The following is a 27,782-nucleotide window of genomic DNA, read 5'->3' as shown; positions in this document are numbered from 1 at the left end:
TGCACCAAATTCATTCATTGGGCAGCCTACTTCAACCCATAACATTTTGGTTCCACACCCTAGGGTGATGCCCCCTATTGTACAACCAGTCGGATTGTATCGCCGCTTGCACTCTATACAGGAAATAGCGGGTGAAGAGAACAATCAAAGTGCCAGCAATCAATGGCGAGATGACAAATATTCGAGCTGATGAGTATTCATGGATATAATATGGGCATAACCCTATAAAGGGATCTCCTAATCCAAGAACATGTTGTGTGCATGATGGGTTGAAAATGTTTTTGGATATGTACAACATTATCTAATTTCAATTTTGTATGGTTATTGTATTGAGCTATTGAAATCTTTTTGTTGAACTCAAAGCATATAAAATCTCAGTGTAAATGTTGGCTGAACTCTAACAAACTCAAGGAAAATGTTTTTTGCCTTTTTGCTACTATAAGCTTGATACATCCTTTTTGGACAACAGTATAGTGTATTGTACATAAAGGCGGAATTGGAACTCTTATATATCAGGCTAGCTCATTATTGTAGATGTTATTTTGGCATGTTGCTTCAATTCAAAATGAATTTCAATGTAAATTGGTGAAAATTGGTGAACTAGCATCCTAATACAGCCATTGAGATCTTATTTATGAACGTCTAAAATAGACAGAACTGCTGACCCTATCCACATCAATGAACTAGCGAGAATAAAGATGCACTGCACCTTGTAGTCCCTGTTCTCAGAGCTCCTCTGTGGTAGATCGTTGTGAAACGCCAGCTTTTTCAGAAGCTTGGCTATTTGCATGCCATCCAAGAAGGACATATGTGCTAGCTTAGTTCCTGTATTATCATTGCTTTTAATTAGCTGATGACAAACTTGACCATTCACCTGTCATTAATCTTCTTGCCTCTTCACATGTTAGAACTAGCCAATTGATATTCATCCTTTTCCCTCATTTATTTGTAACTATATGAACTTAGTCACTTCTTACAAGTAACCGCTTCACATGTTCCAAGTAGCTCTTTGATATTTATCTTATTTTCTGATTGAATCACGAGGATTTTAACTTCAAATTTCGTGGTTGTTTATATAATACTGCATATCATGGCGATCACCATTTGAGCTGCTGCACACGGTAGGCTTTATTTCCTGATCTATTTATAATTATAATTATATGTATATAAAAAAATTTGAATTCATATTGATTACAGATTCCATGCCTACAATAAAAATGGAACGACACTGTTTATGTGGTGTTTATTGATGAAATTCAAAGTATTAACTTGAGAGAAATTGCAGAAGAGGGATTGGGAGGGGCCTGGAAAATGTGTTTTGCAGATTCTATGCATCCATTGAAAATGGAGAAAAGCTGTTTATGTGGGGTTTATTCATGAAAAAAGTATTAACTTGGGATAAATTGCAGAATAGGGATTGAGAAGGCATATAAAATGAGTTTTTCACAAATTCATTGAGAAGACAAATGGTCATTTGATTGTGGATTTTGATTATTCAAAACAGGTGTGGCTAGAAGTGGAGGTCCTAAGAGAATTGAAAAATGTCTAGTTAGAAGATTCCACTAAAGTAGCTTTGAGGAATTGGACACGGAATCCATAAAGAAAAGCGTTTAAAACTCTTCCATTCATAGTGACATGAGCATATGGTTGGCTAGGGAGATTTCAAATCTTGAATAAAAACACATTCCTCCATAAGTCTGCAGTCAATGGGACATATTGAGTTATTTTCCATAAGACAAGGAAGAAAACTCAGTGAGGGTGGTGAACATAGAAGAAATTGATAGGAGCTTTCCTTGGGCTTTATTTGATGGGATGTCAAAAGGGAATCTTGATCTCTGTGAGGCAGAGAGATCCTAATTTCTAAATATAATCATTCCAATAACTTTAGGGCAGAATTGAGGGAGGAGTCACAAAATTATGTAGAATTAATGGCACTAAAACTAGTATTAGTGTTTGCAAATGATAAAGAAATTAATAATTTATAGGCGTTTGGTGATTTTCAAGTTGTTATTAGATGGATAAAAGATGAAAAAATATGTCACAATGTGTTTCAAATTGTGTCTTAGAAGAGGTCAAATGTTTGAGACTGTTTTTTAACCATCTTGCTCTTCAGCATGTATACACAGACAGAAATATAAACACTAATAGTTTATACAAAACTGAAATTCTGATATAACATGGTATTGGGATGATAACAGAAAATAGAAATGAAGAGATTTAAGAATATTATTACCTTCATTTTTATTAAATAATACCACAGCAAAAAATGCTCTTTCAAAAGTTTTTTAATCTCTAATCAAAGTTCAGTCTTTAACAAATTTAATCATAATATTCAATTCTATTTATAGATATTAAAGTCATATCTCTAGCGTGGAAAGGATATCCATTCTTAGTGAATAAGTAAAGTTTTTTCCTTGATCTAGTATATCAATGTTGCCCTGGTTAGTTTTTTCCTTGATATAATTGAGTAGGTGCATGTTGCTTCAATTCAAAATGAATTTCAATGTAAATTGGTGAAAATTGGTGAACTAGCATCCTAATACAGCCATTGAGATCTTATTTATGCATGCAGAATTGCATCCTGAACAAATCTCGATATAATTTGCATCCAGACACTCTGAGCTTATTAATTTGATTCACACAGCAAGCTTCAGCAGTCAACCCTGCACATCAATTGCTGCAATATATAGCACCAACTATCAAAAAAATCTGATCTCAACTCTAAATAAGCAACCCAAAGCTGATCGTGGAAGCACATTCTCAAGTTCATCTTCTCTTACACAAAACAAGCCTTTAAAGTTTACAATCAGGATATTAAGCATATGTTACATACAGAACATTGTATCACCAAATCCCAATCTACAAATTCCATAGGAAAATATAGAAAGGATAAGCATCACTTCCCTTCGACATTGGGTCAATAAATTCTATTTATTGATGATACAAATCTGAAAAAGAGATGTCAGGTTTGCAATAGACTGAAGTTTTTTCCCGCTTCCTCGCACAGACAGAAAACACCATGAATTTTTTTTTAATTTGAAACTAATCATTTCAATCAGTCTCCTCCAATGGCTCTATTCACGCTGGTAAACAGCATCCAAAACAACCCAAAATTTTATATCCAATCCTTAAAATCCACATTCATAAAATTTAACTAATCTATCTATTTGACACTAATCATTTAAATTGGTCTCCTCCAATAGCTCTATTCACATGACACGCTGGTATACAAATATCAAACAACATTTCCATCCAGAAATTAACTCAAAATAGGATCAAAATTGATTTTGTATCCTGGACTGCAGGTACACAGAAAGTGGATCTCATTTTGTCTGATTATTTCATAGACATAAAATAACAACAATAATCTTTTCATATTGCATTCTTTTGGAAGAATGCCAATTAGACAAAGGATAACAATTTGACCTGGAAGAATAACTACTCTAGATATGAAGATTTGCATAACAAGACTGCCAGCATTAGTACTTGCAGAGCAACATTAGTCCATTAGTTCCTCACAGTAGTAACATATTATTTAAGCATGGCAACCACTTGAGGAGAAACTTCAGTAATAGGGTTGGGTCTTCAGAATATAAACCCATGTCATGATGCATATTTATCACACAACAAGCTTCAGCAGTCAACCCTGCACATCAATTGCTGCAATATATAGCACCAACTATCAAAAAAATAGGCGTTTTTGGCCTAAGCAGCCCAGACATTTCAATGTGCTGGATCCATTGGTTAAGGAGGTGATACTGATATTTCCTTCACCTATGTGACCTATTTTACGTTTTGATCCATGTGGCATTCACCCCTTTAGGATTTGGTAGAATAGCACTTATAAGACAAACCAATACCTATCACCCAAACCACTTAGCAGACATTTTTCCATTTCAGAGATGTGTCACTTTTAGGGTAATGTTCCACGTGCATAATTCCATCCAAACATCTGGTTCATGAAAATATGAAAAAGCCATGTTTGTGTGTCCATGGTCTGTGTGTATTGAAATGCTAGGAACCTTGGTCCTTGGACTAACCCTCTTGTCACTAACTTATAAACTCTCTCCAGTGGCGCAAGTTTATTCCAGGATGACCTGAGACAGGAAAGAGCCTTGGTCTGTTGTTTCAATGGATTCTAGCCAAGCTGTTCAGCACTTGTGGTCTAAATTGTTGCAAACTGATCTATAGACATTGTGGTAAACTTATGTGCCAAAGGTTTTCTTCATATACTATTTTCAGAACCCAAAAGGCAGAAAGCTAATCTTGGAAGAACCATGGGTCAAAAGTACACCTGGTCGTTTTATGAAACCAGCATTTCCAGACTTTGATCCAATTTCCATGTCATATACACAACCCCTGTGTGGGTAAGACTTCCCTTACATCTTTGGCATGGTAGTTGGTAATACTTGGATAATTGCATTCTTCCTGACAAATGTAAGCTCAAGATGGTTTGAGGCTCTGCGGATTGCTGGATAGTGTAATCCTTAAGTGTGATGGGGCTTGCTGTAGGCAGCGTGTAGGTTATAAAAATATGCCTTTTAGATGCAAGATATCACAAAAAAAAAGAACAGACAATCAGATGGCTAAGTGTCCAAAAAGGTTGCAACAAACAGAAGGAAAATTTTGCATTACCACATACCTGAGTGGTTTCACAAAGTGAGGAAGAAGAGTCTGGTGGGAAAAATCAAAATACCTAGGAAATGAGCTAGTTAGCTCTTCTGCAACAGCATCGATTGAAATCCAGAGGGAAGAATCACCATGGAAGCAAAAGATCTAGGAAAACAAGAGACTACCGAAAAAAGCAATCCAGATGTAATCAGACCATAAATACCTTTGTCAAATTCTCAGATACAATATGAGGAAAAGCTTCAGGCCTTGCAAATTTGGAAAACATTGTTAATAAAAGAGCCAATCAAAGAACATGAACAATTTAATCAATGAAGTTTCCACCCACAAGCTAAAGCCAAAATCCAGGATTGTCTTCATCATTTTTTATAAGCTTTTTCAAATTTTCTAAGTAATGAACAACCTCTGGTGGGGATCATGACCTAGGAGGGTTTGTTCGTAGTCCTGTCGAATTTATTCCTGATTTCATTGTTATTGTGTTTTGCATGCTTTATATCTACTGGTCTTACTGTGCATTTAGTTCAAGTGTCAGTAGGTATGCCTTTCCAATCAGCTTCCCAGCCCTTGAGATGACCTTGGAGAAGATGGGCACCCAAGAAGGCCTGCAACTTTGTCCCCAAGGTTACTGCAAGGCCATATTTTGGTTTGCATTGTTCATCCTCAAGTTAAAATTTCTTCTGATGAATATAAGGATACTTTATGAAGCAGGCAGCCATAACCTTGTTGGAGAGTTTGTTAGTTGTAACCCCTCTAAGAACATGATATGGGCTTGGATTATAGAAGCCCAGGATCCATTTGGCTGGCATTTCCCAAGCATGAGAAAACCAACAGGGGGGTTTTTATGTTTAGGTTTCTAATTATTTAACAAAAGTTGTGAGTATCATGTAGTGCAAGGCTGCAAGACCTGGATCTGTAGGAATAACCGAGTTATCAATTTGACCAACCTGTTTCTATTGTCAAATCCTGAATACCATATTAAAGACTGCATCCTTACGGTTAAGTTGCAGACTATAGTTCCTGAACCTCAAGCTCTTTAGTAGGCCCCTCTGAAATGGGTTAATTTAGCATTCTGTGAAATTAATCAATTAACAGATTTTAATCCATTTTTTCAATAATAATAACTTTTCAACTGGCCTAAGCTACCTAATTTATTTGTCTTTCTCAAAACTGAATTAGATCCAATAATATTGGAGCTAATTTTGCAAGTATACTTGCAATATAGTTTGAGAATAGTTATTTGTTTTTGTTTTTTTTCTTATATTTAGGCGATGGAATTTGGGCAAAAAAGATTTCAAGAAATCTTTGTGTAGCAGTGTTTAAATCATGTTTTTGATAATGGAAATGAATTCAGTATCTTTTTTAAGATGGAAATGAATTCAGCGTTATCAAAAACCTCTGAAACACAATTTGATAACCTGAATTTATAAAAATCCGTAACAAATTTTATCAAAATATTGAAATTTTCAGGACCAAAGCAATCTGACTACTATTTCCAGTGGTTTCCAGTGGTGGAGATGTAGAATGTAGAATGTAAAAATATCTTATTAAAAATTTTCATACTTATATGCTTCGACATAAGAAATTCCAATTCTCCTTTTTCAGGTTTAAAATGGTATTTTGTATACTCATTTGTGTTCAGTAATTTTATCAGTTACAATATTTTATTGACATTTTCTTACTATTTTTGGAAATGCATTGACATGTGACCAACTGACATTGACAAAATGCAGATCATCCGGTTTTTCCAAATATGAATAGCTTTATGGGTATAACAGGAAACTTTATTTAAAATTTCAGTTTATTTTATTTAAAAGTTTAGTTTTCATGTTCTTCAAAAGGTGGATATTTTATCTTGATGTTAGGGTTAGGTTTATTATATTATATATATATATATATATCTATATATATATATATATATATATATGACCTTTTCAATTTTATAAAGTATATATCTTTTATGCTTAATTTTGCTCCATTTAAATACTAGGTATTATGGATTATATGTGTTTTTGTTAATTTTATTTAGTGGTTAATGTATGGTATAATATTTCAGTGATAGTACATTTAGGTTTTGAAAGGAAAGTATTTTCTTGATTTTTAAATAATAGATTCCTCTCCAACAGACCCTTCAAAAAAACCCTTTTTATTCAACTAATTGAAATAGGTAAGTGTCTTTTGTCTAGTACTTTCTGAGATATTGAACTTAAGGGCACAAGTAAAGAGACTCTTGGAAAAAAAAAGAACAAAGTGACTGCATGTAAAATGGCAATCAAATTGAGGAATCTCTTCATATTTTCTCATGTGGGCCTTCTTCAACTGATGAGCTAGTAGGAACTTTCTCGGCTCCAACTTCTTCAGAATAAGGGGTGGAGAATTATGTTTAGTGAACTAGTAGACCTCAAGTCAAAATATCCATCTTGGTGATTTTTATGGAACAAATTCTTTGTTATTGTTTGCATGTAAGTCATGCATTTTCATAATGGATGAGACAGTTGGGCCAAAGTACTCAAGACCTCTATATGAGGAAATATGCATGCTTATTTCTTGCTACATGAGGGATGCACTTGGTTTTTATGACTAGGTTGGGCGGACTTCACCCTTCCAGGAAATGACTTCCTTCTATCACATTCCCAATGTTGAATTCCTCTGATACTACTCATGGAACTCTGGCTCCACCTTACAGTTGGAATTGTTTTTCTTCCCATAACTCTCTCTCAGGCTATAAATTCCAGTTTTCTCTTGTTTATGTCAAATACATTGTCTCTATATCATTGTTGTCTATCTCTTTTTGAGTGCTTGCTTGAATCAATGAGCTAATGTGGCTCATCTAGATTCCAAAATCATCCACTGACCTATTGTCTAAAGGGTCCTCTTTATTTTTCTTTTTTTCTCTGCTACTTGATCCTCTTTAGCCTTTTCGACATCGTCTGCTTCTAAAGAATCAACTCTTCTTCATAAGTCCTGCTTAGCATGTTTTTCTTCTTCTATATGCTTCAAATATAAATGAATGGCACTTGAGATAGGCTTATTGACATTTTCCAAATTCCATGATTTTTCACTACACTTCTCATATTTATCAAGGAAACTGGATTCCGCACATTCAACATTTTGCCTTTTCAAGGCTTGTTGTAAGGTTGGCATCTTTTCTCCACCATGTCTCCTTTCTTATGTATGCTTGAATTTGATACAAACAATTTGCATTGGATCCTTTAATTGTGAACAATTAATCAATTTTCCCCTATTTATCTCATGTTGACTAGAAAAAATAGATTCTGCATATTCAGTGGTAGGTCTCCACCACACCTATTCCATATCTGATGGGTTCCATTTGATATGTTTCTTTTCATCTAGACAACTAAGCATATGAATTCTTGATAAGGGATCCTTTAATGCTAGAAAATTCAGAGATCCCTCCCCTCTTCTCTCATGTTCATTAGAAACAAAAGCTTCTTTAAATCCATATTGAGTTGCACTCTGGCCATCTTGCATGCTCGATGTATAATGTTCAACATGTTTCTTTCCCTTTGTATTATCAAGCTTTGCTTGAACATTTGACATATGATCCTTGAGATATGAAAGAGTTATTTTCTCCTTCCATTTATCATCTTTAGGAGGAAACCTTACGTCCAAGAGCTGGTACTTTTCCTTCTAGACCCCAGTGGAACATGTAGGGATGATTTCCTCATGTTTCACTTTAGGAAAACTTATTTCCATATGCTCCTGCCTTTTCTTGTGAACAACAATTGGATGTGAAGGGCTAGTTTCTTAACATACCACTTTTGGAATAATGAAATTCAAATGTTGCACCTTTTCATTCAGAGGTTTCACTTCTGATCTAGAATGGCTTACCTTGTGAATTACATTTTATGAACATGAATACTTTCTTTATGCACCTTTTTCGATGTGTGCAAATTTTGTTTCCCCTTAAAATCAACACTATTAAAGAGGTAGCATCTGAAACTTGAAATTAAAATTAAATTCATACGGAGCTACAATAATATTCGTTGAACCACTAGTAGGTTAAGAATAATTAGTTCACCTCAAATATAATGTACATAATTGGACACATGAATTCAGTTATAACATGATTGGACATCTAAGGTGAATGTTATTACAAAACCAAAAAAAAAGTACATTAACGAGTTCTTTACTGAAAGAACCACGATATGAGAATCCCAAGAAAAATGACAACGAAGGTGTATACACATAGTCGAGACCTATATTGATGCTGATCAATGTTTGCCAGTGGAATGAACGATGATCTTGAATCATCTCTGGCACCTGCATCTACACTTGAGATTGCTCCAACCATTAGATCAGTAGAGATTTTATGGATCTCCGCAAGGTGCTTTATCGAAAAAGAATTAAATCGAGCACTCCAGACTTTTGCCTCTCTGTAGAGGGGCTTCAAATTGTCTGCGCGAACATTGTAGATGCCTTCCATGTGATTACAGATTAAATCTGAGTTTGTCAACTGATCCAGGTGGATATTGGTGGCCACCTGCCAAGTCCACCTGGACCCCCACCATTGTCTTTCTCAGCATTTTCACTTTCCTTAATTGTAGCACAACTTACTATTTTTAGCAGTTTTTCGGGTCCTGAACTTCCGGAGCCATTTTGAGACCCTAAACGACGTTTTTTGGGGAATCCGGGGGCAACATGGGTCCCATTCCAACAATGATAGTGCTCGGATAGATCTTTCTAATGAGCTATTGTACGCGTCAAACGGAGATCATATGCCAAAGTTACGACCCCGGGAAGTTAATGTACCAATTTACCCCAAACGGGGCCCACAGTTTGGCGTTTAATCTCCTAGGGTTAGGTTTTGGAATGTTAAGGGTTTTTCCATTGTTTCTCAACAATAAATAGGCCTTCGAGCCTCATTGTAACACAGTTCAGAGGCATGTAGCCATCACATCTCTTCTCAGAGATAAGCTACCATCGCCCTAGCTGGTTTATTTCCATTTCTGGTTGTAAGCATATTTCAGTATTTTCCATTAATGAAATGAAGTATTATTTCCGCTGCATCTTTGTATATATGGTTATCTCTGTAATTTTTTGCGTTCCTGTTTAAATCCGGATTAGTGGTATCAGAGCAGTCTGCTTTTTCTCTGTTTTTCTTTGCATGTCCCCAACAAGGTCGGGATATAAGGAGTTAGGGCTTGAACTGGTTGAACCTTTGCAAGACCAGCCTCGCAAATCCCGACGGCCTCCCATGGCGGACGAGAAGAAAGACGAGGGGGCAGGAGATCCCATCAAAATCTTGCTCGAAGAAGCCCTCGAGTGACAACGGAACGCGATGATGGACAACTTTGCTCAGATCCTTCAGCGGCTACCCAGAAGCGGCGTATCGGCTTCCAGCAGCTCCTCTGGAAACGCCACACCCTTTAAGGTACAAGTTAATTTTTAAATCCCCATATTCGAGGGTCAGATAGACGCCGATGCCGTAGATAAACGGTTAAATCTGCTAGAGGGTTATTTTTCTGTTCATGAATTTTCGAGTCGGGAAAAGATTTTTTTTACTCTCCTCAAAGCAGCCCCCCACGTCAAGGACTGGTGGGAAACCTACTGCGAGCAGAAGGATGAAAGTACTGGCTCACTATTTTCAGCCGCACCCACCTGGGATTCGTTCTGGGATGCCATCAAGGAGCAGTACTACCCTATCAGAAGCTATGAGGATGAATACATAAAGTGGACCACGCTGCGGCAGGGAAGGGACCAAGACGTGCCGAAGTTCACCAATCTTTTCCATACCCTTCGCACAAAGTTTGGTATCAAGGATTCAGAGCAACATTTGATACTTAAATACCGTGGCTACCTGCACAAGTACATCCAGGAAGAAATACAATTCCTAAACATCCCCTCGCTCGGCGCAGCATACCGATATGTCGTCAAGGTCGAGCAGAAGTTTAAACAAAAGAAGCGAGACTTTGGATCTGCGAATCCAAAGCAGGGGAAAGGTGCCCCTAAACCACAGAACAAAGGATAGAGCCAAGGCGGGACAGCGCAAGACAACCAGCCGAAGCTGCAAGCAAAGAACAACGCCGCGAAGCCGAGAAAAGACACTGGAAAATGGTGCGAGTTCCATAAGAGCTCCACTCACAACACAAGTGAGTGTCGGGCCAAGCAGTCACTGGTGGCTGAGCTAAAGGTTTCAGAATCAGATGCATGTTCCGACTCTGAGTCAGAACCCGATAAGGGGTATGAAAAAGGGAAGCAGATCATTGATGCGGATCCCAGCACCACTGTTGCTACCGCAAAGATCCAGAAAAATGAACCCGAAGATCCAGAGGAGGAGGAGCGTCTCTTCCACTCCCAGATGTGGGTAAAGGGCTCCCCGATACAGTTCATTGTTGATAGCGGGAGTCAAAAGAACCTCATTTCGGTAGAGGTCGTAAAGTGGTTGGGCTTACCAACCACAGCACATCCACAACCATACACCATTGGGTGGCTTCACCAAGGGCGAGATCTTCGCATGAGCCAGCAGTGTCGCCTTCCATACAACATCAAGCCCTTCACGGATGAGGTATTGTGTGACATTGCTCCCCTTGAAGTTTGTGATGTATTACTAGGACAACCATACTTGTGGAAGCGAAATGCTGTGTATGAATCAAGGCCCCGTGCTGTTATTATTACATTGGGAAATAAGTTGTTCAGGATACCAGAGGTAGCACCACCTGCCGCCATCTCTTTGATTACTGCAAAACAATGCAGTAAGATCATTTCCAAAACTAGAAAATTTGTTTTCCTGATGATACGCCCTCAAGGGAAGAAGAAGACAGTGGTCGCGGCCTCCAAACGGGGTCCCTCTGCACGACAGCTACAGATGGACAAGATTGTGGAGGAGTACGAAGACATCTTCACCTCCCCGACAAGGGTTCCTCTGCACTGTCAAGTCAAGCACTCCATCGATCTGACCCCAGGTGCGCCGCTACCCAATGGACCAATTTATCGGCGCTCCGTTCTGGAGAACAATGAAATCAAGAGGCAGATTCAGGAGCTCCTGCAGAAAGGTCACATCCGTCCGAGTTCATCGCCCTGTGGGAGCCCGATCGTGTTGGTACAGAAGAAGGATGGGACGTGGAGACTCTGTATTGACTATCGGGCGTTGAACAAGATCACTGTCCGTAATAGGTACCCGATCCCGCGGATTGATGACCTCCTAGACCAACTAAAGGGGGCGAAATATTTCAGCAAGATCGATCTGAAGTCAGGATATCACCAGGTACCAATCGAACCCTCAGATGTGTGGAAGACTGCCTTCAAATCCAAGGAGGGCCTCTTCGAATGGTTGGTCACGTCTTTCGGATTGACGAATGCTCCTGCAACCTTTATGAGGCTAATGGATGACATCTTGCGGCCATTCACCAACTCCTTTGTAGTAGTATACTTGGATGACATTATGATCTTTAGCCAGAGTTGGGAAGAGCACCTCCACCACATCCGACAGGTTCTCCAAACACTGCGGCAACACAAGCTATGTGCCAATTCGGAGAAATGCACTTTTGGCATGACCGAGGTTCAGTATCTGGGATACATCATTGATGAACAGGGGGTGCATGTCGATCCAGCCAAGGTCCAAGTCATTCGGGACTGGCCCTCTCCAACCACTCTAATAGAGCTCCGTAGCTTTCTAGGTCTTGCCAACTTCTACCGCAGGTTTGTGCTGGGCTTTTCTCATATTTCTTGGCCCTTGAGTCAAGTCACCAAGGGAGGGGCGAAAGCAAAATTCTTTTGGTCTGAATCTCAACAGAAGGCATTCAGGGAGTTGAAGGATCGCCTCTGCACGGCACCAGTGCTCGCATTACCAGATTTACAACAACCATTTGAGGTCGAGACAGATGCCTCTGACTATGCTATTGGGGCAGTCCTTACTCAACATGGACATCCAGTGGCATATCACAGTGAGACGCTTTCAGACACAGTCCGGAAGTACCCCACTTATGATAAAGAGATGTATTCCATTGTACAGGCCTGCCGACAATGGAAGCATTACATTTTGGGGAAGGAAACGGTCATCCACACAGACCACCGACCCCTGCAGTTCATACAGACCCAAGGGAAATTGCAGAATGATCGCCATCAGAAGTGGTCTACATACCTGCAACAGTTTCACTTGAATATCAAGTATAAAAAGGGCAGCACCAATAATGTTGCAGATTTCCTCAGTCGACCACCGATCATGGCGCTGACCACCATGCTCAACTCTTGTGGGCACGAGACTTCTGATTGGCCACTTCTCTACAAAAGCGACCCAGAATTCGGCCACACATACCAGACACTCTTGGAGGGTTGACATGTTTCAGATTTTCACCTCCAGGATGCCCTATTATGCCACCTCGGTCACCTTTGTGTTCCTTCAAGCGAGCGTGCCAAGATGATTTGGGAAGCACACTACAGTCGGGCTGCTGGGCATTTCGGGGTCGAGAAAACAGTGGCAGTACTGCAAAATTATTTCTATTGGCCGAATCTTCGACAGGATGTTGGGAAGTACATTCGATCATGTACTGCCAGTGCCATTGCCAAACCGACCATTAAGAAGCAAGGCCTCTATACCCCGTTGCCTACCCCTAGTCGACCTTGGGAATCCATCTCCATGGATTACATGTCAGGCCTTCCTTCCACTAAGCATGGAAATCACTGTGTTTTTGTGGTCGTCGACAGGTTCTCGAAGATGGCCATTATGGTGGCCTGCAAGAAGAATATCACAGCAGAAGCCACTGCTAAACTCTTCTTTGAACGAGTGTGGGTGCACTTTGGGATCCCACAGTCTATCATCTCAGATCGGGACAGTCGGTTTCTCAGCACATTTTGGTCCAGTCTCTGGTCAATGCTGGACACCAAACTCACGAAGTCCACAGCCTTCCATCCTCAAACTGATGGCCAGACAGAGGTTGTCAATAGGATGATTGTGCACATTCTGCGCATGTATAACTCAAAGCATCCACGCACATGGGACGAGAGCCTCCCCTATGTTCAGCACAGCTACAACTGAGCTCTTCACAGCTCCACTGGCCATATCCCTTTTCAGGTGGGTTTGGGATTCCAGCCACTATGCCCCATTGATGTGGCCATGCCACTTGCAGCTACTCACATGAATTCAGCTCATGTCCGGTCCGAAACAGATAAGGCCACCAGCTTCATTGAGCGCATCCAACATATTCGCCAGCAGGTCCATGACATTATTGAGAAATCAAATGCCAAGTACAAGCAGCGACATGATCAACATCGGGTGCCACACAAGTTTCAGGTGGGCGACAAAGTCTGGTTGCATTTGCAAAAGGAACGCCTTACTGGAGCCTATCGGAAATTGAGACCACTCCGATATGGTCCTTACACCATTACTAAGGCTATGGGAGACAATGCATTTGAGCTCAGCATTCCCCCATTCCTTGGCCTGCACCCAGTGTTCAATGTGGACCGCCTTCGGCCATACTTTCCACCATTGCTAGACACATCCGACATTGCAGAACAGCTCAAACCCACAGAATTAAATCCAGATTGCATGGAACAAGCTGCAACTGATCGAATCATGGACACACAGATCAAGAACACTCGCCAACAGAATATCCAACTGTATCGAGTTGTCAAAGCAGGCCAACTCCTTCAGTAGGGCAAGTGGCTCACCAGGGAACAAGTTCAGCAGAAGTTTCCTCATCTCATGGAGGAGCTCAACGCAATGGGGACCATTGCTTCCTAAGGGGGGAGGAATGATCCAGGTGGATATTGGTGGCCACCTGCCAAGTCCACCTGGACCCCCACCATTGTCTTTCTCAGCTTTTTCAGTTTCCTTAATTGTAGCACAACTTACTATTTTTAGCAGTTTTTCGGGTCCTGAACTTCCGGAGCCGTTTTGAGGCCCTAAATGACGTTTTTTGGGGAATCCGAGGGCAACATCGGTCCATTCCATGGACCGATGTTGCCCGTTCCAACAATGATAGTGCTCGGATAGATCTTTCTAATGAGCTATTGTACGCGTCAAATGGAGATCATATGCCAAAGTTACGACCCCGGGAAGTTGATGTACCAATTTACCCCAAACGGGGCCCACAGTTTGGTGTTTCATCTCCTAGGGTTAGGTTTTGGAATGTTAAGGGTTTTTCCATTGTTTCTCAACAATAAATACGCCTTCGAGCCTCATTGTAACACAGTTCAGAGGCATGTGGCCATTACATCTCTTCTCAGAGATAAGCTACCATCGCCCTAGCTGGTTTATTTCCATTTCTGGTTGTAAGCATATTTCAATATTTTCCATTAATGAAATGAAGTATTATTTCCACTGCATCTTTGTGTATATGGTTATCTCTGTAATTTGTTGCGTTCCTGTTTAAATCCGGATCATCAGCACTGTTATGTTATTCACCCCATTGTGTTTTGCCTCTTTTAACCCTGCAACAAGTGTAATGTAGTATGCTTCGTTATTGGTTGTCTTTCCCTGGACTTCCCATATTCTATAAATCACATGATTTTTTGCCCCATTGTGAAGGACAAATTTTAAAGATGCTCGACCCGGATTGGGGCGGCATGATACTTCAATGCACAGTGTCCACTTTTCCACCATTCCGTGAGCTTAGAAGCACTGCATAGTGACAACAACAAAATAGATTCATGTTAGAATACTTTAACATGACAAAATATCCTGATTGAAATTGATTATTTTTATGCTACCTCAAGTCTGAATGCACATCCTTGAAAAATAACAGAAAATCAAATATCAATGATAAGACTTTGGGCATAAAGAGTTAATAATGCATGCATGTTCACGAAAATGAGGATGTTGCATGACAAGAAGAAATAGCAAAACCAATCCATGGTATGAAAAAGATTGTAAAAGTCTTAACTGTAAGGATGCAGTTATCTATATAATGCTATTTTGAGTTTTATAATGATTGGAAAATACTGCATCCTGGTGCAATTGGTTGTTTCGAACGACTCTTTTTATGTAATTCTGATAGTTGTACTCTCACACAGGAGAAGAGAATTACCTGAAATTTGTTTGGTTCCTTAACGTGCTAGTGATATTTGAGCATATTTCATTTAATGAAATAAATATGGATCAATGCCATGTTTTCATGTTGTAATATACCATTGATTGTGAGAGTTAATTTTTGTAGAGGTAAATTTTCAGGATTAGGAGAGAACCAATGTCCGGAGTTGGTGGATTGGAAGAAAGCAGGGCTCAAGGCTATTGTTCATCAATCTACAGAGCTTGTATGACGTGTGATGCAGAATGTACATACAAGGGTGCAGTCAAAACTGTAGAGGGAGTGATGAACATTGATCCAAATGAGTATGAAACAGTTTATATCGGGACTGGATGAAAGGGCTGCTTAGGCCAAAAACGCCTTCTTTTTTATAGTTGGTTCTATATATTGCAGCAATTGGTGTGCAGGGTTGACTGCTGAAGCTTGTTGTGTGATAAATATGCATCATGACATGGGTTTATATTCTGAAGACCCAACCCTATTACTGAAGTTTCTCCTCAAGTGGTTGCCATGCTTAAATAATATGTTACTACTGTGAGGAACTAATGGACTAATGTTGCTCTGCAAGTACTAGTGCTGGCTTTCTTGTTATGCAAATTTTCATATCTAGAGTAGTTATTCTTCCAGGTCAAATTGTTATCCTTTGTCTAATTGGCATTCTTTCAAAAGAATGCAATAGTCAATTAGTCTCAGCATTCGGAACCATACCCTAAGTCTACCCTAAGTCTCATGATTCAGAATCATGCCCTGACACTAAGATCTTTTCCCTTAAAGGGCAGGCTATGTTTCTGAACCCCGAGACTGGTTGACTCAGCGTAAACTAAAAAACATCAAATTTTTTAGTTTCCCTGATCCTCAATGCTATATTTTTTGCAGATCAAGGAAATGAACAGAGAATTTCTGCTGAATATATCTCTTTCTATGTATATATTTTTTAAATGTGATTCTACAACTTCTTGATGTAATCTCGTTGGATGAGCAGGGTGGTCGAGATGAGGAGCACAAGGTGGTCACCCCGGTAAGAAGATCCAGTAGAATCCGCAAGCAAGCAACATCTCCTCTGTGATGAGAAGATGAAAACAAAGAGGGTTTTTTATATCCCCTGGTCCACATGGCTCATCCTATCCGATGAGCAATATTTCTTTCATTGTTCTTGGGCATCATTTTACGTTTCAAAATTTAGTTACTGCTTAAACGATGCATTCCTCATTGGAATGATTGCGACAAGGCAGCAAGATTACATATGGGTGGTTTTAGTGCTCTGTGATTGAATGAATTAGTTACTTATGGATTTAACTGGTTTTTGTTTTTAGGGAAAAAACGTATGCACATATGGGTTATCCTGGTTCTCTGTATCTGAACTGAATTAGTTATGGATTTGACTGGTTTTTATTTAGGGGGAAAAAGTATGTACTATGCCGGTGTTCATCCACCTAATGAATTGCTTCCTTTTAAGCTTGATGACCGACCTTGTGTCTTTTTCTTTTGTGGAGATTTTTACACATCCAGTTCCATGTTAATGATCCTTGTTTTCAATAAATTCCCGTGAGTTAGTTTGGATATACATCAGTAGAAGTAGATAAGGTTGTGGAGTTAGGCTCTTAAAAGAGTTTTCATTGCATTTTGCATTTCTGCTATCAGAAAAACAAGTTTATCCAATCTAAACAATTGCCATAACTGCAACAAGAACTTTTACAGTTCGAAACTTTTACAACTGTTATAGACGAGCCAGACAACGCTTAGATTTAATTGATGAGTACATAGTAAAAGAGGATTCTCTTCAACGACGGAATGAAATCTTACACGAAAAGGTGGACAGCACGAGATGTTTGTGCAGAGGTTGCGCAGATCGTTTTAGAGGATGCGCAGAGGGTCCCACGGTCGTAGGGGATGTTTGGGAACACGATCGCTGTTGCAGAGGGTGCGCAGAGCAGGCGCAGACGGGAGCAGAGGATTAGTAGAGCAGGTGCGAACCAGGAATCGGCCCTCGAAAATGAAAGTTGAATTTTGGGTGGGCGATGAGGTGGTTGTTTGAGGCTGAGTCCCAGTGCCAGCGCGTCGTGCCAGCGTGTCGATCGTGGGCCAGCGTTCCCGGAAAGGCTGGTATGCGTTTGCCGGAATGAGGATGCATGGAAGATGGACCCATTCGACATCCATACTCTGACCAGCCTGACATACGGGCATTTAATGCCCTATGGCAGGCTGGTTAGCTCTTGCCATACCCATACTATGTGATGTAGACACCTTGATGTCGTTTTCCAAACCGGCTGTTTGAATGGCGGCGTAAATATTCTGCATGGCGGGTAAGAGTAACGGGGCGTTGACCTGATCAGCGGGCAGAATCTCGTTACCCACAGAAATGTATGCGATATTCGCTGCAGGAAGGTGTGGCTTGATGTTGGTGGTGAACCATTGGGTTGCAGCGTCTTCACTGCCGGCAAGCGTCTGGATATCTTGGTTGGTGACTCCCGCCATTATTTCCACACCCGAGTTCTCAAATGCACTTAGGACAGTGGGATCAGCATCATACATTCTCATTTTTCCAATGTCATTTTGTGTATACATGCTTGCCACTGCTAGTGGCGGAGGCAGGTTATCAGCAACTCTGCCGTAGCAAACTCCAATGGACTGGGCATCTGCAAAAGAAAAATACAATTGCTCAGGAGTTTAAAAACTAGAAATTATGTTTTGATCAACAGACACAACTTAGCAGAACATAAACTATGTCAGTAATGGATTTATTTGGTATTTATGATCACCTAGCAAAGTTGATTGCAATAAAGTTACAATGCATGCAATGGTATAAATAACATAATTCATAGTTTGAAAGCAGGAGAAAGCCATCAGAATTGTTTCTGATCAACGTAAACATTACTTTGTTAACTTTGAGAAAATGTATGGACAGGTGAAAAAAATATGATCTCAGTAGTCGCACAAGAATGGATTTTATATTGCAGACGTTCACATTTAGAAACTTTGAAATTTACGAAATGAAAAAAATGTTGTAATATTATTTTATTGAAATTATTTGTAATATATATATATATATATATATATATATATACATATACATATATATAATGTTAATATCTCATTTCAATTTAATTATTTAAAATAATTTTAATATTAATATGAATTGCGATGTTATAAAATATTTTTTTTATTTGAAAAGTTATATGCAACTTTTAAATATTTAATAAAATTGTAATTATTCATTTTAAATATTTAATTTATATGAATTAATGAATTCAATATAAAATATTTTAATTTTTAATTTCAAGTCAACACATGTATTTAAATTTTTGTTTAACCTGTTATTATTTGTGTAAGACAGGGTATTAAGCATTTAATATGATATTATACATTTAGTTTTTTGTTTGACTAATTATTATTTGTATTTGACTGTTTGACTAATTATTATTTGTATTTGAGTTAAAAATGACCAGTTCTCTATAATTTAACGCTATAAATTAAATTTTAATTAATTTAATATTAATTTAATTTATTTATTTTAGTTTTGATTTACTACACTCTTATTTGTAATCATTATTTATGTATTTTTCTATATAGATAACAATATACTTATGGTAAGTTTCTATTTAAATAACAATTCACTCATTATTCTGAACAGTGTGAGAGAAAATGACACAATTTGTCTTTTAATTACTTTTCAATACAGTGGCAACTTTCTATAATCTACAACTACAAATAGATCATTCACATTTAGAAACTTAAAATTTACAAAACAAAAATTATATTTTAATATTATATTCTAAATATTTTATATAATATATAGATATTCATTTTATTTTTTTATTTTATAAAATTATATACCATTTTTAAACATTTATTTAAGTTGTCTTTCATTTCCGTAAAAAAAAAAAATTCTTTTCAATAAATAATTTTTTCTAGCCAAATAAATCACTATCTTACCATATATCTCTCATTCAATATTAAAATTCAATGCAAAGTATATATACACTAATTCAGACAATTTAAGCAGGTAAGTCAGACTATAACTGCTTTCTGCGTTGGAAAAGAAATAAGCAACAAAATGTTAAAAAATGCACGAGTCGAATTGTTTGCCTTTGGATTCTCTTTAATAAAAATATGTTATTTCTTTAATACAGTGAGAATTTAACTATCACCATACTAGTGTTATATGTTTCAAATTGTCACTGCTATAATTCGACTTGTAGCACTCCGGTTCCAACAGGGGTGTCTTATGTGACCATTCAAAAGCAGATGTCAACAACTCGAGCTATCACACTATAGTGTAGATTAATATTGGTAATGACATGATTATAAAGTGGATGCATACACTACAGACCTTGAGAGTTCGATTGTGAATATCAATTTTCTTATAGTCCAACTATAATATAGCTTTGTAAGTTTGTTGTTTAGATTCATAAAACAGTGCCCACAACGTTAATGGGTTTTATCACACATATGGAACGATTGTTCTACCTATGATCTAAGGTATATATGTCTTTAACTCCACTTCATGTTGAGAGAATTATTAAATGAACCACCTTGGAGCATCTCAGAAAATGGACCCACTTGCTCCAACGGTAAGGAGACCAGTTGTCCAGCCTTACACAGCTTGTCTCTATCTGGATCTGCCGATTGAGAGACGTCGGTACCATTCCAAGGTAACCACCTCGTCTCGACCAGCTCTGCAACAATCATTCATTCGGAGGTTCAGGGCGGTGACGAGCTCTGCTCTGACGCCTCCTAGGGTTTCCCTATAGGGTTTCATATCGTAATAGCTAGCTCAAACTTTCCCGTGCTAAGTTGGTTCTGAAACTACTAAGTTATTGATGGTAAGAAAATTTACATTCTCTTGCATGGTTTTTTGGTTCATCTAAAAACTTCCTGGCGTGTGATGTATAGCTTAGGATTGGCAAATTTAGTTATCATTAATAGGGTTCCTTGATGTCTTTGCGCTGGTCACCCTCTTCCTTGGATTTTACGACTCTCAACACTGTCAAAATCACTAGTTAGGGTTTTATCCTGGGTGACTGCTTCCCATTAGGGTTTGGTTTCTAGACACAATTTATTCTGATAGTTTTCTTTTTCCCTAGTCCCGAGGACTCTCGTACTCACAGCGACATAGAAGAACGAAAACAGAACTCCATCCAACTGTAAGACCCACCTATTCGAAGATTTGTCATTCTTCTCTTTCTAATTGTTTTTGCGTATGCTCTTCAGGTTTTGCATCTAAGTTTTTTAATTTTTATCTGTTCTCTTTTTACCATGACTATGATAATCTCCCTTCCCGCTCTGCATCAGGTTTTTCTCACAGACATCCCTCTTACAGTTTAATTTGCGTTCGTCTCTCTCCAGGTTCCTTTTTGTTCGACCCAGTCCAATCATTTGACTTTGATGGTCTTAATTTGTGGGTATTTTTGCATGATTCCAGTTCTTTAACAAGAAGAAGTCAAGAGGGTTTTCCTTTTCTTTTCTTTTTAATTTCCCTAGGAACAGTTGTTTTAGCTTTTTTGCTCAGTGTCCTTAGAGGAGGAGGTCCTACATTAATAGAATATTTACCTAAGTTTTTGTAGCTCGTTACTAAATTCATGACTTGTATATTTTTTCTCTGTATATACTATCTTCCACCTTCTCCGTGGAAAGGACTTAACAGGACTATAATCTTTTGATGATGTTTTATTATTTTTATTATTATTATTATTATATGTTTTAGGGCATAAAGCACTGTACTATTTGCATACCGACTTATATAAACATAATCGATGTGTGGAAGTAAGGTTTCTTGGTAATACTTCTCTGTTACAGTGGTAAGCTTTATGCGACGTTTTCTTATTTTCAAACATAAATTTACTTAGCAAATGTTTTCTTCGATTTCTTCATATAGTTCCCAGAAAATAAAAAGAACCCTTCATTTGTTACCACTGTACGAGCATAAATCTAAATATTTTTTTTTTTTTTTTTAACTATGGTTTCTCTCTTCAACTTTTATTGTAATCCTAACAATTGAGACTGAGCTAGGTGGACGGGTTTAACTACTTGTCCACAAGCCCTAAACCTTTTTTTTAAAGAACTATCCACCTTCTGCCACCGAACAATGTTTACTACTTGTATTATTTTTAACTAGTCCATAGCTATTTTCACATATAATTTCTCTCAAAAAAATTTACATCTATTCAAGTCCTCGATAGTCTTTAACTTTTTAACTGTTCCTTTCAAAAGAGAAAAAAAAAACAAAGAATAAATAAAAATAAAATAGAATTATTCCTTTCAAAAGAAAAAACGAAAAACAAAGAATAAATAAAAATAAAATAGAGTCATCCGTGACATTACATTTTTCCCCCATTAAGAGGGACACTGTTCTCAGTGATTTCGTTCTTCTTTGGGGTAGTAATGGAAAAGATTCTTTCATTTTTTCTTCTAATTCTCAAGTGGCTTTCTCAGGCCCAAAATGGTCCCATTTAACCTTTACTTGAGGAATACTTTTTTCTTAAGAGATATCTCTCTTCTATCCACAATTCACACAGGCTCAACTAGGAACTCTCCTTCGGGTTTGACCTGTATCACATTCCAATGTACCACATGATTATGATTAGGTATACATTTTTCAATAACGAAACATGAAACACATTGTGTGCTCTAATGTGAGCGGGTAAATCTAACTGATATGCAACTGGGCCAACTCTGGCTAGGATCTCAAAGGCCCCACAATATCATGGAGCCAATTTAGGGCAATTCCCTAGTTTTAGGGAACTTCTTTTTTGTTGTAATTTTAAGTATACTCACTCTCCTACTTCAAACTCCTAGAGAGTTATTTTCCTGTCAGCGTAGCTTTTTTGTCTACCCTATGCCAACCTCAAATTTTGTCTAATCTGTTTAACCCTCTATTCCATTTCTTGGAGTATATCAAGTCCTAACACCAATCAGTGTTCCATTTGATTTGTTAGGGTCCTATAATATAGGTAATCCAAGTCTGTTTGTCTAGTTATTTATTTTGGGAATCTGCTTGTAAAGTTTAGCCTATAAATTCATTATGCAATATAGTCTAAATTATTTTTGTACAAAGGGCTCAAAATTGCTCAATTCATTGTAAATATGTGTGTCAAAAGGGGTCCATTAGTCTTGATTTGAATTGTAAGGTCCCTAAGGGGTCGTTAGTGAGTTGTCATGGGTGCCTTGTCATGTGAATATTGGCACTAATGTTAACCAGACTAGCAAGAATGTGTGTTGCAGTGCATGGTTAAGAAGGATTCCTATACAAAGGGGCCGATAGTGTTAAAATGTCAGGAAAAGGGGTCGAGAGTGTTAAACCATCAGAAAAGCACAAAAATAGTTAACAAAGAAATTCATTGCAAAACCAAAGCAAGACGACCCTTTTCTCTCTCCTCCAGAGAGAACATGGAGAGCAACGATTAGTTCCGATATGCCACATGGCATATGACGTAAACAATGATGTGGCAGTATGGTGGACACGTGGCACACATATTCGGCATTTTTAGGGGTCATATGGGTGAAAAATAGGGTGACACATGTCACCACTCACCAGGTGACACGTGGCAAAGGATTACATCAGATTGTAAATCAACGATCAGAGATTGGGGAGTATCGTTGCATCAAACTAAATCTTCTGATTAAAAATATTCAATGTGGGCATTGGCCCACAGTTATAAAGACTCAAAAGAACCAAGAGCTATTGGCACAAGGAAGGCAACGACAAAAATATATGTGTTTTATGGATTAAAACCAATGGTTGGGCGGAAAGGTTGATAAAGCTTTATTATAAAGTGAAGAAATATTAATAGAGGTTTATATGTTAAAATCTGGTGCGGGCCCTCCCCTTTTCCCTCTCCACGTGGGCTAGGCCATGTCATATATCGAAAATTGCAAGTTTTGGGACTGCAACCAAATGCTACATTGTGAAATCACCAATTGTAAAGTTTCGATATTATAAAAGGCTCAGGTGCATATGTATTGTGGTCCCATGTCTTATGCAGTGGGATCATTTATAATGCAATGTTTCAAAGAATCATCCCCCATCCCAGCTAAAGGGTTTTAGCCCCTAAAAAGGCTTTGGCCCTAAGTCTCCAGGCCCCAATCATACAAATTCCACCTAAGCCTCGAGGGCTAGGCGTATTGGATATTGTACACCCCTATGCAATTCAAAGTGGATATACACATAAAACTCTGATTTAGTTAAAGCTCCAATGTATTAGCTTGCAGTTTCACTTCTGGTCACCAAAATAAGAAAATCTAAAGAAACAAAACACAAAGGATTACGAAGTATCAGGGCAGTGGTGATGTGGGACTTCTCTGATAAATAAGTGGAAGTGTTAGAGAATGAATGGGTCAGAAACTATTTAACCAGAGAAAAGAAAGGAATAATGGTTTGAAATGCACAATCAACAAGTCTCTACAAAAATAACTACAACCACTCCAATTTTAAAGGTAGAGGATGGGAAATATTGAACCGATTTCCAGATTTAGAGGTTAAGGATTTTCTAGCAGAATTCAGAAGAGAGAAGGAGAAGTTTTGATGAATTATTGCAGAGGGACCTGTTATGATAGAAAAAATGTTAAAACATCAGTTAGGGACCTGTTCTACTTTCAAGGGAAGCAATTAACCATATACTTCTTTTTCCTAAATGCAATCATATTTTCCTATATTTGTTCTAAGACATACAAAATATATTTTAAATTTTATTTTTGCATACATGAACTTGAGAGATACTAAAAATATCTTTGTTTCTGTAATTATGTAATGACTATTATTTTGTGAAATTGTTATGTAAAGCACTATATAAACAATTTATGAAGATGTAAATTAGGTTGGAACTTGTAGGAAGAAAATAGTTGTACACTAATGTAAGTTGTGGATTGGGCTCAAAGTGATTAATTTGCGGAAATACAGAAAGCTTTGTTCTAGGATTCCCATGTCAGACAATTGGTGATGTTCTTTCTTATGTTAAATTTATTCTCTCTTCAGTTTCCATATGGTTTTCCCTCTTTATTGTTGCAAGAAGATTAAGGGTTGAATTTTCTTAAGTTTACTCTACTCTAGCTTGTTAGAAATATCCATGTTTTCTTTCTGATGTTAAATATAGAATTCATCCCAGTATGCTCTATATTTAATTGAACTCAAATCATATTCATCCTATTCACCCCAAAGACACTCTAAAAGATACAAAAGTTTGTTTATCCTGCCCTGTTACAACTCCTCTATCATTTTTTGATTGATTACCTAAAGGTTCATGACTCCATGCCCAGTGGACTTTCTCTTCATCTTTCAACCAAACCTTTGAATAACCCATCTCGAACTCAAATAGCTAGAATATGAAGCAGAAATCTAAATCATATAGAGAGATACCTCTCTAAAGTTGGAAGGGCTAGATCCCAGATTTAAAAGTGATTTTGTGGTTACCTTTGTAGTTTTCTTACTCAGCCTAGGAAAATTACGGAGTGTTAACATCTTGGAAACCATACTGGGGATTGACCTAAAAAAATATTTCCCTAGTAAATATTGATTTCAGAGATCCAAAGCTATTTCTTGTGGGTGAAAATTAAGTAGAAGATATTTAGCTGATTTTTCCACCCAAAATTTGTACACATACCAATTTGTAAATAATTTATTTGAAGATCTTGATCTTCTGAAAATCTACACCAAATCCCACCCAAATCCTAACCCACCTGAAATTTTGAATAATCTTGATAATTTGATTAGGAAGAAGATTTTTACAGAGATCCAATCAAGCAATAGTCCTTTTCCAAGCGATAATTCCCTTCCAAAAAGTTTTATAACTTTAAAGATATTGAATTTGACTTACCCTTTGAGCATATCTTTTTCATGTACAAATCATAAAGATTTGTCCCTGAGACAGTCTTTGATAAAAATATTTTGAAACCTTATATCTCAGCACATCAGCCTATCATTTCACATTCTGATAGTGTTATAAAAAAATTTGAAAAACTTGAATATTTGATGACTAAATTGAATCAGGTCACTCATAAACCATTTATAGATCAATCAACTACTTTTTCTTCTTCTACCACATCATCAACCCCTATTATGGTTTCTCTTTCCACCATTGTTCCTATTTCATCTACCATATAGATCCTATTATACTAACTTAGCAAGTTATAATTCTAACTTCTTCATCACCCTTAACATCAAGCACAACCAGAGTTTCATCCTCCTCACATTTCCTAGTGATGGGAGCACGTTATGCCCCTTTGGCTTTACCAACACAGATGAATGTCATGCCCTAGACTTATGGGCAATGTATACCCCAATTTGATAGCATTGGTCCAATCACAGCACAACAACACCTAGACAAGATGAATGACTTCTCAAATTTGGAAGAATTTGATGATGATGATGTGAAAATGAGGCTCTTTGCACAAAGTTTGGCAGGGGAAGTTAGAAAATGGTTCAGGGGATTGCCAACATGTAGTATTGCAAATCTAGAACAATTTCACCAAAGTTTCCTTGCAAGATGGGAAGTAAAAAATAACCCTCTTTAGATCCTGGCAGAATATGAGAGTCTAAGGAGAGCTCCTGGAGAAACAGTTCAGGATTATTGCACTAGATTTAACAATGTTTACAATTCTATTCTAGCAACAATACAACCTCCACTAGGGCTAGCTTTAATCCAATTTCCAGATGGATTTGATGCCAATATGGATTATCAATTAAGAGAGAGAAATCCTGCCACCTTAGAAGAAATTCAAAGAAATGTTGTGAGTGTAGAAGCAAATTTGTTCGCCAAAAGAGCGAAGTTAAAAGCTGAAAGAAGGGTGACTATCAAAGAAGAACCTTCTTCTTCATCATCTGATGAAAATCTAGACACCCTAGTTAGAACTATGGAAATGATGATGGAACGAATGAGTTTGACTGATAGAGCTCCACGAAGAGAAACTTAAGGGGGTTCACAGATCAGAATCCTAACTTTATGAGGAACCTGCCCCAAATTAAACAAAGAGATCAAAGAGCCCCAACATATCAAAAAAAATTAGACCACCATTACAGGAGAATGATGCAGATGAAGAAACTGAGATAGCAAATGACCCGAAAGAGAATCAAATTAATCTTTTTGGGGAAGGAGAAATAGAAAACATTTTATTATCTAAGGAGGAACAAGATCTGTTTTTGTTATCACAGTCAGAATTCATCCCTGTAGAGTCAGATGACTATAAACATGGATATCAAAATGCTATAATGAAAATACACAAACAGTACAATTTGAGAAGTAAGAAGGTTGTAGCAAACCCTCCCAAGAAGATTCTAATTGATACACATTCCACTAGCCAGAAAAAGGATGACTCCTTAAAGGAGGTTTCTCATAAACAAGATGTAAGTATTAAATAAGTAGATAAACCTCAAGCTTCTTTCAATATTGAAAATGAATTAGCCAAGGTTAAAATTTGTGTTCCTCTGATTGAATTGATGAAGAAGAATTTTTGTAGATCTCAAGTCATAAATACATTAAAGATAGAGGAGGAAATAGATATGGTTAACCTAAGTGATGACCAACCCAAATTATTATTAGGACCTGAAGTTGAAGGGAAGTCATAGGATAGTAATGTGCCACCATTCTATGTCAGTATGAACATTCATGACTACATTTTGTACAATGCCATGCTTGATTCTGGTGCTTCACACAATCTCATGCCTAGAGTCATTATGGAAAAGTTGGGATTATATATAACAAGACCCTATAAAGACGTTTACTCCTTTGAATCTAACAAAGTAAAACGCTTAGGTCTTATCAAGGATTTATGTGTGACTCTAGCCCAAATCCCAACAAAGAGTGTGGTTATGGATATAGTAGTGGTTGATATACCTCCCAAGTATGGAATTTTATTATCAAGATCTTGGGGGGGGATTTACAGGGTACCATGCAGATCGACATGACTTATGCAACTATTCTTGTCTTTGGTCAATAGAGGAGGTCATATAGGGAAGCATTAATGAAATATATGGTAAGAAGTCAAGATAAAACTAATAACTAACCACTTATTTAGTGCATTACAACATGGATTCTTTCATCTTATACAATGATATATGTGTAGAAGAAGAAGTGAACAATGTAAACTTTGAAACGGGAACTCTGGCCAAAAAAACATAAAAAACAGTGCTAAAAACGAACAGTGTGTATACTAGAACAATGGTTTTTTTTAGGGACA

General features: G+C 37.7%; 1 protein-coding gene across 1 annotated transcript in view; it reads right to left on the bottom strand.

Moving 5' to 3' along the window:
- The window catches only part of LOC149264871 (glucan endo-1,3-beta-glucosidase-like), a 46,568-nt gene that overhangs the window by 12,399 nt on the left and 6,387 nt on the right, over positions 1-27,782 (bottom strand). Inside the window, exons 2-3 of the mRNA XM_089401071.1 lie at positions 20,147-20,290; positions 17,857-18,250 (exon numbers count right to left, since the gene is read on the bottom strand). Of these exons, the coding sequence (XP_089257197.1) occupies positions 17,857-18,250; positions 20,147-20,290 (538 nt within the window). The remainder of the gene's footprint in view (positions 1-17,856; positions 18,251-20,146; positions 20,291-27,782) is intronic.

The sequence above is a fragment of the Pinus tabuliformis genome, chromosome 6, assembly GCF_031772625.1.
Source record: "Pinus tabuliformis cultivar Carrire ecotype Pingquan chromosome 6, CPIR1, whole genome shotgun sequence".
NCBI lineage: Eukaryota > Viridiplantae > Streptophyta > Pinopsida > Pinales > Pinaceae > Pinus > Pinus tabuliformis.
This window is presented reverse-complemented; position numbering and strand designations above follow the sequence as displayed.